This window comes from Podarcis vaucheri, assembly GCF_965113315.1.
Source record: "Podarcis vaucheri genome assembly, chromosome: 13".
Taxonomy (NCBI): domain Eukaryota; kingdom Metazoa; phylum Chordata; class Lepidosauria; order Squamata; family Lacertidae; genus Podarcis; species Podarcis vaucheri.
This window is the reverse complement of record NC_138751.1, coordinates 13,168,998-13,181,284: the sequence shown is the minus strand read 5'-3', so window position 1 is coordinate 13,181,284 and position 12,287 is coordinate 13,168,998. Positions and strand designations below refer to the sequence as shown.

Here is a 12,287-nt window from a genome sequence, read left to right as displayed (position 1 = left end):
AAATCTACATTATGTAATTTTAAACAGTATTGGTCCAGTATACCTGAAGGAGCGTCTCCACCCCCATTGCTCTGCCTGGACACTGAGGTACAGTGCCAAGGGCTTTCTGGTGGTTCCCTTGCTGCGAGAAGCCAAGTTACAGGGAAACAGACAGAGGGCCTTCTCAGTAGTGGCACCTGCCCTGTGGAACACCATCCCACCAGATGTCAAAGAGAAAAACAACTACCAGACTTTTAGAAGACATCTGAAGGCAGCCCTCTTTAGGGAAGCTTTTAATGTTTAACAGACTATAGTATTTTAATATTTTGTTGGAAGCCGCCCAGAGTGGCTGGGGAAACGCAGCCAGATAGCCATAGTATTAATAATAAATTATTATCATTATTATCATCATCATCATTATTATTATTAACAGCCAACATTGAATCTCATCAAACTGCCTCAGCCTGAGATACCTCACCTGTAAAATAGGGTTTATAATTGGGGCTATCAGTGAAATTTTAGGTAAGGTGGAGGAATAGTTCAGCACTTGTAAAACTTTTGGGACAACCGACAGTCAGTCACAGAGTGTGCTTCCTCACAGGTGCTTAGTGTGGGGTGGGTGTTGCACTCTCCCCCTCTGGAGTCCATATGACAACATAGCAACAAAACTACAACCCCCCTCCCACATTACCCTTTCTGGGGGAGGGGGGTCCATTAATTTTTTTAAAAGGAAATTTTAAAAAAAGGAAACACCTGGTGCCAGCAAACAATTGCAATATTTAAATGATGTGTTTGTAATATTAACACACACACACACTCAGTTCAGAAGCACCCCCATTCTCCCCCATTGCCCTCTTGTTATTTTGCTCCTTGTGTCACTGCCTAGATTGTAAGCCCCTTGCAGGCAGGGACCTGCCCTCTCATTCTCTGCAAATAACAATGATATTATTAACACAGGGGTGGGGGGAACCTATAGCCCTACAGTCATTGCCAGATTCCAGTTCCCAACAGCCCCAGCTAGAAGATCCATTGACCCGATACAGCGGTCTCTTCCTATACCCTCATGTAATTGCAGCCTGCAGGCTGTTTGCGTCTTTTATTGACTGAAGAACCCTATTATACATGTTGATGCTCTGTGCATAACAACTTTAACCTCATTTCCCCGCCCTTCCTGGTGCCAGCAACAAGTGCCTCTGCTCGTTCCTACCTTGCAAGGCTGTGGCGAGGATCAGGAGATAGCTGCAATTAAAAAACCAGCCTCATTACTTGTAAGAGGCATAGTAATGAGCTTCGGTGACACAGAACTCGCAATGTCTCCCAAATATATACAAAGGATTACACCTCCCAAAGCAGAAAGAAGAAAGTAGGAGGGAAATAGCCGTGCAATGAAAAGAGCGGGGGGGGGCAGAGAGAGGAGGTGCAGGGGGGTCTGCATGATTTTTCCATGGGGGGGGCAATGCAAGACATTAAAGTGGGGGAAAGCAGGCTACTTTCTCACATACACACAAACTGAGGAAAAATAGTGGCTGTACACAGGGCTGGATTTAGGTTTCATGAGGACCTAAGCTATGAAGGTAATGGGGCCCTTTATATATGCCCAGCTGTCCTTTGTCAACCACAAATTGTCACTTTTTTGTGTGTTGAATATATGCTGTATGGTAATTTATGGACCGAATAGGTATCGAAAGCCATTTGCACATAGCAAGATATGTATTTTATCAAAGTTTTCTTTTTCCTTTATTTTTTTGGGGGGGGCCCAAAGAGAGTGTGGCCCTAAGCTATAGCTTGTTTAGCTACGGCACTGGCTGTACATATTATTCCATGGGGAAAGGAATGAGTCTATTTGGGGGCTGGGGATCTGTATTGGTTTGTTACATAAAATCAGTCTGATCTAGATACATAATAGCGCGTGTGCATTCTGCCTTAGTTTTTGAGGTCCTGCAAATGCTACAACTTTAGTCTTCTCTGTGTATGTGGGGGGGGGGAGAGAATCTGAGGTTTATCGTTGCGGGGTTGGGGATTACAGGGACACACTGCTCCGTAGGAGCCCAATTCTTAGGGGACAAGGTCCCTTCGCCTCCCTCCACCCCAATAAAATATTTGAGGGGGCCGCCCCAAAGTTGATGGGCGCCGCCATTCAAATAGCGGTGCGTGTGCTGCGTCTTGTGGTCGATTATGCGGGGTGGGGCTTACCTTGCCGCCCCCCAATATGTTATACGAGTGAGCACCGCTGCACTGCTCCGACGTCTCTGAGAAGCAGCCAATCGACGGGTGCTTCTCCCTTGCTGAAAACCCATCTTTTCTTCCTAGTGGGAAGATGCAGGTGCGAGAGAGAGAGAGAGAGAGAGGGAGGGAGGGACTGATGATGGAGAGATGCTGGAGCCTGGGCCCTCTCTCTCCCTCCTTCCCTCCCTTCTCCATCCGGCCCCTCCAAAGCGAAAGTCCGTCCCCCAGCGGCGGTGTCGCCGTGACGACCGCGCCGTGGCCCCGCCTTCCCGCTCGCCTCGCATCCTGGCTCCCTCCTGCCGTGGTCCGGTGCCAGGGCGTCCGTCCAGCCGCCCGCCTGTCCCATCCATCCATCCCTCCATCCTTTCCCCCCCATCCTTTCCTCCCTGCCCAGGGCCCCGGGCTCCGGCCGCGGGGACAGCTCCCAGGCTGGAAGAAGGGCAGCCTGGAAGGGGGGTACGGCCATGGAGGAGGGGGCCTCGAGCCGGGCAGCCCCGGAGGAGGAAGAGGCTGCCGCCGCCCCCAACCCCTTCGTCCACGAGCTGCAGTTGACCCGCCTGCAGAAAGTCAAGGTGAGCTGCGGCGGCGGCGAGCGAGGGAAGCTCCCCGCACCCAACGCGCGTTTTTCCGACGGGGCGGGCGGAGCGCAAGGGCGCGCCCGGGGGAAAGGAACAGCGGGGAGATGTTGCTGGACGTCGGGGGGGGGATATATGGGTACGCGGCGATCGGTCGGTTCTCTCTGGAAATGTGGGGTGCCGGGGGTGGCGTCGTCTAGGAAAGAACAGTCCCCTGTTGGAGAACGGGTTGCTGTGTGTAGTGTTTGTGTTTTCCCCTACGGGTGGGGGCAACGCTCCGTGGGTCGAAGATGTGGGGTTTTTTTCTGAAGTGGCCTTGCACAGCTGTGGGTCTCCTGGAAGTGAAAGGCGCTTGGAGGGGAGGCCGGTGGGCCATTCGAGGAGACCCCTGGAGGGGGCGTTTTGGTGGAGTTTTAGTGGTCTTGGCAGGGTTGTTGTTTTAAAACTGCGGGCGATCTGTTCGTGCCTCTGAGCTGTCCTGTAGGAACTGCAGCGCATATGGGGGCTGGTGCGATTTCTTGATGGGTCTCGCAGGGAGTCTTCCCTCCCCCACCCCCAGTTAGCATTTTGTTTTATGGAGCTTGACTTGTCTTTTTTTTGGGGGGGGGGAGGTGATTCTGTTGCTATGGTGTGCCCTTAGAAATGGAAGAGAGTTTTGCCAAGCTGTGGGTTACCTTATATAGGTATTCTGGAGTTGGGATGTCCTTAGTGGAGTGAGGGGGGGCATGATGAGGGGGGGTACTATAGGTGATGACCAGTTGTATAAAAGGGTTTTTGTGCAGAGGACAAGGCATTTCTGGGTGGGTGGATGTGCCGGCGTGTGTGTGCAAGGTTTGCCTCCCAGATTTTTGCAGTTCTGGGGGTTCCAGCAAGAGTTTACTTTGAGCTGTGTGTGACACTGGGACCCATAGATTACCGGAGTGTTTTTGGTTTTTTTTTTTAAGGGGGCTACTATAGGCCTGTCATGATGATGGATGGGATTCCTCGAGGGACTGGAGTTTTAGCAGGGCGAGACAGCATGGAAGGGGAGTCCCGTATAAGAGAGCCATATCGGGTTTATGGGACTGGAATAGGTCCAGAAGAAGCGCCGAGGGGGTCCAGAAGATCCTAGGGGTTTCTCTCCAGCAGGATCTCTGCAGAGCCTCTAAGCTGCTGGACAGGCGCCGTTTGTTTCAGAGAGGCCGCGGCAGATTCGGGAGTGTTTTATAGGGTCAGGAAAGGGCAAGGGCTTTGTGGGGGCCGCTGCAGTGCATTGTGGGTGATTATGCAGTCCTTAGCGAGCGACAAGGTTGCTGTAGGGTCTGCCCCCTCTCCCCAAACAAGCAGGGCAAGTTTTACACATGCAGGAAAGACCCGCCCCCAAACCACTGGGGACAAAAAGTGGTAGAATAGAGGATTTCGATATAGAGCAAGTGCAGGATGGCTCCTTATGAGGGTCACTTGCGAGGGGGGGGTTCCCTCTTGGCTTTTGGAGAAAGGAGATGGGGAAGAACTAAAGTCAAAGTGATGACTCTCTGCTGCTTCCCTCTTTTTTTGCTTTAGCCATGCGGCATTGTTGAAAGGGGGGGGGTGCGGAGGAGAAAAGGGAGGCAGTGGAGAATGACTGAGAGGCCTATTGAAGCAGGAGTGCCGTGCATCTTTCCAGGGGTTGCTGCACCGGGCTTGGATCTTGGTGCAGCCCCATAGCGGGGGGGGGGGGGGAGAGAGAGAGAGAGAAGCCCGGTGGTTGGATTACACCGGCAGTGTGGCCCAAAAAAAGCAATACCACAGAGCGAAGGCAGCAGCAACCGATCTCTTCTTCCACCCCCACCACAAGCAGCCCTTGCCGTTTGCTGTCTTCCTGGTTCTGCTTCCGTGACTCTGTATTAGCTCTCGCAGTTGTTAAGACTCCTTGGCAACAACAGGGACTGTTTGGGGGGCGAGGGCAGGTGCCCCTCTTCCCCACATCCAGCCTTCCCGGCCTTTATTCTTCTTCTCAGCCTTGGCATAAAATCCCCCTGCCCCTTCTCCCCTCCCCACAGTCTGTCGTATGCCCACTCCCCACTATGCAAGCTCCCCCTGCCATCCTGCCCTGCAATAACTCTTTTATTATTCTATTGCTGAGTCCTCCTCCTCCTTCTCTCCTCCCCCCACTACCCGCCTGCCGCCTGGTGCTAAATATTCCCATTTGTGCTTGTCAGCTGGACAGATTTAAACTGAATTTTTCAGTTCCCATAGCGCTGAGAGTGCAGAGACACGATTCCCAAATTATATGTATAAACACACACACACATATCTATATATAAACCTTCAAACATACATAAACAAACACACACACACTTCCATTTCTTTCACTGTAGCTTAGAATTGAGTTGGAAGGGCCCCCCAAGAGTTATTTAGTCCAACCCCCTGCAATCCAGGAGACTTATGCATGACATGGGGATCAAACCCACAGCCCTGAGGTTCAGAGCCTCATGCTCTACTGATGGAGCTATCCCAGCTTAAGGCAGGGGAGGGGAACCTGAGGCCCCTGTGAGTCGGATGTGGCCCTTGAGAGATCTGTGGCCCCAGCTTCACACCCTGAGGGTTTATGTCAAGGCAGAACAAGTCCTTGATCTCTTTTAAGGCCAACTGGTTGTCTGGATGGGAGATAAGAGAAGGGTTTGTTGTTGTTTAGTCGTGTCCAACTCTTCGTGACCCCATGGACCAGAGCATGCCAGGCACTCCTGTCTTCCACTGCCTCCTGCAGTTTGGTCAGACTCATGCTGGTAGCTTCGAAAAGGGTATGTTTGTAGAAACCTGCCTAAGGTAGGGCAGTAATATTTACACTTGTCACCCCCACCCACTTTTGCTTCTGTTCCCGCCTGCCTGCCCAGTGGCATGGGTCCTTCAAGTTGAAAAGAGGTTCCCCCACCCAGCTTAAGGGCTGGGGGTGCGGAAGGAAAAGAGAGCCTTGCTGTAGGACAGGGGTCAGCAAACTTTTTCAGCAGGGGGCCGGTCCACTGTCCCTCAGACCTTGAGGGGGGACCGGACTATATTTTGAAAAAATAATAATAAATGAATTCCTATTCCCCACAAATAACCCAGAGATGCATTTTAAATAAAAGAACACATTCTACTCGTGTAAAAACACGCTGATTCCCGGACAGTCCATGAGCCGGATATAGAAGGCGATTGGGCCGGATCCGGCCCCCGGGCCTTATTTTGCCTAGCCATGCCGTAGGAAGAGCTGGTAGCCCAGTGGCAGAGAATATGGTTACATGCAGAAGGCAAGAGGGTCAACCTTTGGCATCTTCAGGTTAGATGGGGGTGGGGAGGGGGACTCCCCGTCTGAAACTGAAGAGCCACTGCCAGTCAGTGTAGGCTGAGTGGAGTTTGATGGACCAATGCCTTGACTCAGTGTAATCATGTTTCCTGCTCCTATCTTCTATGTGTTTGCAAAGTTTGCAAAGAGGTAGGAAGGCTGATCCCTGCCCTAAGGCCAGCAATGCAGAACAGCCATCTCTAGCCAGATGTTTTGGTCTTCAGCTATCGTGTTGGGACCAGCGTTCGAAATTCGACAGGCGCATTTTGAACCTTGGCTATCGGCCACTTGAGACCAAATGAGGGATGGTCCAGGTTCCAGGATGTCTTCTGACGTCTCCACCATGTGGAGGTGCATGCCTGGAGATCCTTGGGTCTTGGCTGTTTCCGCACACTAGCAACGCATCCTGTTGAAATCTATCCGTTATATTTTATCTGCACCATCAGAATGACTTTCGGGGACCAAAAAGTCATATTGAAAAATACGACCTTTGAGGCGTCTGGCAGAAAAATGGCAACTAGGCAGTCCACGTTGGCGACCGTAATCCTGGTTTAAGGAGCCATTTGGCACCTAGTTTATATATTTGAATTTCTAACGCTGGTTGGGACCCAGTACTGGGGTCAACTCAAGGCCTGATCTAAGGCGAGCAGCAAAAAAGGAGAATTTGGTTCCCAAATGCATGTTTGGGTTAAATTGGGGTCTTTGGCTTGAAAATGCTGAAAACTACTGTTTTTGGACTGCAACACCCACCAACCTTGACCATTAGACATGCTGTTCAGAGTCTGATGGGAATTGTAGTCCCAAACATTTTGAGTGGGGGCAAGTTGGGGAAGACTGATCTGAGGTGCGGCAGACAGAAAACAGCAGAAGGGACAGGAAATGGAGGGACAATGTGCCATTATTTCAGTTCTCAGTTATTTGGCTTAAATTACAATTGGGTATGAGGATTAGGAGATTGTGAGAAAAGCTTCATGGAAAAAGTGGAAATTTTGAGATGGAATTTGATGGAATATAGAGTCCAAAATTCACTCTCCTCTCCCTGCAATGAAAATACAGTGGTACCTCGGGTTAAGTACTTAATTCGTTCCGGAGGTCCGTTCTTAACCTGAAACTGTTCTTAACCTGAAGCACCACTTAAGCTAATGGGGCCTCCTGCTGTCGCCACGCCACCGGAGCACAATTTCTGTTCTCATCCTGAAGCAAAATTCTTAACCTGAAGCACTATTTCTGGGTTAGCGGAGTCTGTAACCTGAAGCGTATGTAACCTGAGGTACCACTGTATAACTGAAATGGCAGGTGCATAAGGAATGCACACTGTCTTTCATGGCTAATCTCAACCGGATCAGACCCCCATTAGTGCATATGGGGCAGGAAACCACCTTCCCAACTTCGTAATTGCGCATTGGTGGGGTCTGAGCAACTCTCTAGGAAAGTGATCCTGAGGTCATGGAGATCAGGCATTGAACGCAACAGTGAAAAGGGCAAAATCCCTGCTCGGGGATTATTAGAGAAAGATCTGAAAATAAAACAGTCGGTATTGTAATGCGTTTATACAGGCCAGCTACATTTGGAACAGGGGGACAGAAATTATCAAAGCTGGGGGGGGGGGAGATGGACAGAAAGAGAGACAGTGACAGAGAGCGAGCACATCATTCCATACAGAAAGGGTAAAGCATTGGGGCTTTTGCATTACAAAAAAAATGACTCAGGGGAAGGGAAGTGGCAATGTTAAGATTTCTAAGAGAGATAGAGTGGCCTGGTTTTCAGAGGGCCTTCCTCTAGCTCAGCCTTCCCCAGCTAGCACCTTCCGGATGTTGTGGGGTTCCCAACTCCCATCAGCCCCAGCTAACGTGGCCAGTGAGCAGGGATGGTGGGAGCTGCAGTCGATCAATACCTGGAGGGCACTAGGTTTGGGGCTGGCTGCTCTCTTTGCAAGAGGCCTCAGCCTGAAGAGCAATCTGGTCCATGTCTGGATTAAAGATCCTTAAGGAAGTGAGAGCAGGAGAAGCCTGGGCATTGCCCATCAGCAGCTAGCGCCAGACAGCAGACTCATGCAGGTCGCGTGGTCCTATGGTTTTTCCCTTCCTCTTTCAAAATACTAGAACTAAGCATCACCCAATAAAGTTAATAAAGAATTGGGACAGACACCTTGCACAACACCTGAATTGTTTTTGTGGAACTCCCTGCTGTTCTGGATCTGTCTCAAAAGGGGAGGATGCAAATTTGTTGAGGAGGGTTGGTCGACCAAAGGCTGCTAGCCAGAATGGCTAAATGGAGACTTCATGTTCAAAAGCAGTCTACCTCTGAATACCTATTCCAGTGAGAGCCAGTGTGGTGTAGTGGTTAAGAGCAATAGACTCGTAATCTGGGGAACCGGGTTCGTGTCTCCGCTCCTCCACATGCAGCTGCTGGGTGACCTTGGGCCAGTCACACTTCTCTGAAGTCTCTCAGCCTCACTCACCTCACAGAGTGCTTGTTGTGGGGGAGGAAGGGAAAGGAGAATGTTAGCCGCTTTGAGACTCCTTCGGGTAGTGATAAAGCGGGATATCAAATCTAAACTCTTCTTCTTCTTCTTCCAGGTGAGACAAAAAAACAGGAAGGGAACCATTGCCTTCCATGTCCTGACTGGGAGTCACTGGGTTGGATCCAGATTTAGTTGTGTTCAGAGTAGACCCATTGAAATCAGCTGCCCTCTCCAACTATAGATGCAGGACCATGGCGTGGCGAGGACCATAGCTCGGTGGCAGGGAATCTGCTTTGTATTACTGCATTCCCAGGTTTGGTCCATGGCATCCCTGGCTGGGGGAGAGCCCTGTCTAAAATCCTGGGCAGCTGCTACCAGCCAGTGTAGACAGTACTGAGTTAGATACACCAGTGGTTGAAAGAAAACTTCATTTAATTTCAGCAGGTTGACACTAAATATGATAAGATGTGGATCCACCCCACTGTTGGAAGAGGGCGCTGGACTGGATCTTTGGCCTGATCCAGCCACTCTCTCCTTCTGGCCTTCACTTCTCGCCTGCTTCATCCTGGGAGTTTTGATTTAATTTCCAAAATGAACAGCTGCTGGGATGCCGATCTGCCTGGGAGCCATTTATTGTGTGACCTGGAAGGTCCTATTTCGTTCTAAATCCTCAGCCTGTCAGGGCTTCCTGTGGATGCTGTTCAGCACTGAAGGGTATCAGGGCGGGGACTAAATTAAATCGGCGATTTAGATTATGATTCAAATCACTAAATGAGGGAGAAGCCGGTTTAAATCACGTTTTCCAGCGGTAATCCATATATATTCTTATTTTTATTTTTTTAAAGATGCATATTGATCGGTTAATCTAATCCCTAAAGCCTGTTGACAGTTAAATATGCAGGTGCAATTGCAAGGAGAAGGTGCACTGACAGGGAGCAGACTTCCTCTTTCATTTCTCCCATACTGAGTCACACTCCTGCTATGCAAACCGAAATCCAGAGTAGCTAAACCATAAAAAAAACTCCCTGTAGCTTTTGTCTGTTTCGAGACAAAGGGCCCAGAAACAAGGGGAGAGCTGCTTGTTTTATGTGTTCAGAAGACATAAAGGAAACATCCTTGTTTGCTTATGGAGAGTAAATATTCACAATTTGAGAACTGAGCAAATTGCAGGATTCTGGTTGAAGGACATTTTTTTAAAAAAATGGGAGCATGCAAGTTCTGCCCGGGCAGGAAATATCTCCCAGTGCCGGAAGGTGCAATGATTTGTGAGTCCCCAGTATCAAGCCCATGATAAGAAAGCCCTATGTGATCAGTTCCTGCCACATTTAGATCTCAAGCCTGGAGAGTGTGCTCACACCCACACTGTGTATTTAAACCACATGGCTTCCCGCGAATGAACCCTGGGAACTGTAGTTTGTTAGGGGCACTGGGCAGTACAGCTTTGTGGGTGCATACTATAGTTCCCAGGATTGCTTGAGAGCAGCTGTGACTGTTGATGTGCTATAAATGCGCCTTAAATGGTGTGGATGGTTAGTTACGGAAGTTCAGGGAGGAATATTTCTTTGACTGTACATCTTCTTTCTGACAGTAAGAGCTGTCCGGCGGTGGAACTGTCTCCCTTGGGAGGTTGTGGACTCTCCTTCCTTGAGGCTTTTAAGCAGGGGTTGTATGGTCGTTTGTCATGGATGCTTTAGCTGAGATTCCTGCATCGCAGGACTAGATGACTAGCTGATCCTTGGGGTCCCTTCCAACTCTGCAATTCTAAGTCTATTATTCCTGCAGCCCTGAAAAGCCATTCTGGAGGGTCTGGGGAGCTCCTGAATTGAGTGGGGTGGGGGAAAAGATCAGAAACCAGGAAGACCAAGTATTCTTAAAACACTGGACTAACTTTTTAATTTGTTTGAGAGGCCACTGTAAAGAGCTGAAATCATTGGCAGGAACACAATGACACTTGTAAAGGTAAAGGTACCCCTGCCCGAACGGGCCAGTCTTGACAGACTCTGGGGTTTGTGCGCCCATCTCACATCTATTGGCCGGGGGCCAGCGCTGTCCGAAGACACTTCCGGGTCACGTGGCCAGCGTGACAACGCTGCTCTGGCGAGCCAGAGCCGCACACAGAACGCCGTTTACCTTCCCGCTGGTAAGCGGTACCTATTTATCTACTTGCCCCCGGGGGTGCTTTCGAACTGCTAGGTTGGCAGGCGCTGGGACCGAGCAGCGGGAGCGCACCCCGCCGCGGGGATTCGAACCGCCGACCTTTCGATCGGCAAGCCCTAGGCGCTGAGGCTTTAACCCACAGCGCCACCCGCGTCCCTATGACACTTGTAAAGTAACACAAATTTTGGATACTATGATCATATAATACATACCGTATGTTCCGGTGTACAAGACGACTTTTTATCCCTGGAAAATCACCCCAAAAGTCGGGGGTCGTCTTATACGCCAGGTATACGCATTGGGATGAAGGAGAGGGAGGCAGTGAGCAGAGGCACCCCTTCTGCTGTCGCTTCTCCTCCCTCCCCACAGAAGGGGACGCGGAAAGTCTTTCCGAGCACGGCGCTCGCCCGCCTGCCCGCCAAACGCCTTGGCTCAGGCTGCTGCTGTGATGGCAATTGCAGCGGAGGGGTGCGCGCTCTGCCCCTGGCGGCGCTTAAACTCTAAAACTCTAAAATTGAACAGCAAAAGTTGGGGGTCATCTTATACGTCCAGTTGCCTAATATGCCGGAATCTATGGTAGATTACAGTAAAAGATGCAGGAATAAAATTTAGAAATGGAACCCATGGAGGAAAGGAAGAGGTCTGAAGGTTCAAAAGAACCTTTTTTAAAATTTTGAAATAGTTATGTTTGTTGTGCACAACTTTTATGTCAAACTAATTTAAAAAATATTTTTAAAAAATGAATTGGGTGGGATGGGGATCAGGATCTATGCGGCGGGGAAGGATCAGAGGAGGCAGGAAATTTTCCTTCCTTGAACTTCCTCAACTTATTTTACCACCGAAGCCTGATTTTGGAACGATTTCTCCCTGAGCAGCAATGCCCATTCCATACCCCTCCTGCATTGTTCAGGAGGGCACAGCCCTATAGTGGGCTAAAAGGGAGGGGGAACCTATTTCACTTAATGTCTCTTAGGACCCAAGCCATTTTCCCCCATGACTCTTTATCGCACCCTTCGGCCCAGTGGCCTGATTTGGACATGCATTTCATAGCTTGCTAAGCCATTGTTGAGCACCTCCTCTGTGGCAGCATTCTGATCCTCCTTGGCTTAAACTACAGTTTCCTCTTATGTCCAAAATGGGGAACTGGGGTTTAGGTTGTGATTCTTATTTTCACTTACTTGGAATAAGCCCCATCGGTCTTGCATCTCAGCAGATGTGCATAGGAATGGGCTGTGAATGCATGTTTACAGCTTGTCCAGGTGAGCATTCCTCCTGGTTTGCTCACACAAAGTTGATGTTAATCTAACACAAAGTTAATCTAACACAAAGGTTAGATTATATTCCGTCTTTACTGATTAGTTTGCAGGGCGGTTATACAACAGTGAACGCTGGTTCTGGGTTGTGGGGCGCTCTTCCCTTTCGTCATTCATGGACCCCACACTTTTCCATGCATTTCACGCTCGCTTTCCAAACACCACAGAGTCTGGTTCATTTTTTCAAAAAGTGAATTTGTTGCACTCAGGCGACAGGGCCCTTTAACCCACTTTCATTACACTGTCCTAAATTTTCGGTTTGTGTTTGAATCCCTACCACAAAATAGTAA

General features: G+C 49.7%; 1 protein-coding gene across 2 annotated transcripts in view; it reads left to right on the top strand.

The window, feature by feature from the left end:
* Nucleotides 1-2,457: 2,457 nt before the first annotated feature.
* Nucleotides 2,458-12,287, top strand: part of LPCAT4 (lysophosphatidylcholine acyltransferase 4) — a 38,446-nt gene continuing 28,616 nt past the window's right edge. For both annotated transcript variants that reach the window (XM_082195804.1, XM_082195803.1), the window contains exon 1: nt 2,458-2,777. Coding sequence is in view for 1 of the 2 variants with exons in the window: in XM_082195803.1 (XP_082051929.1) it covers nt 2,670-2,777 (108 nt within the window). In the remaining variant the exon portion in view is untranslated. The remainder of the gene's footprint in view (nt 2,778-12,287) is intronic.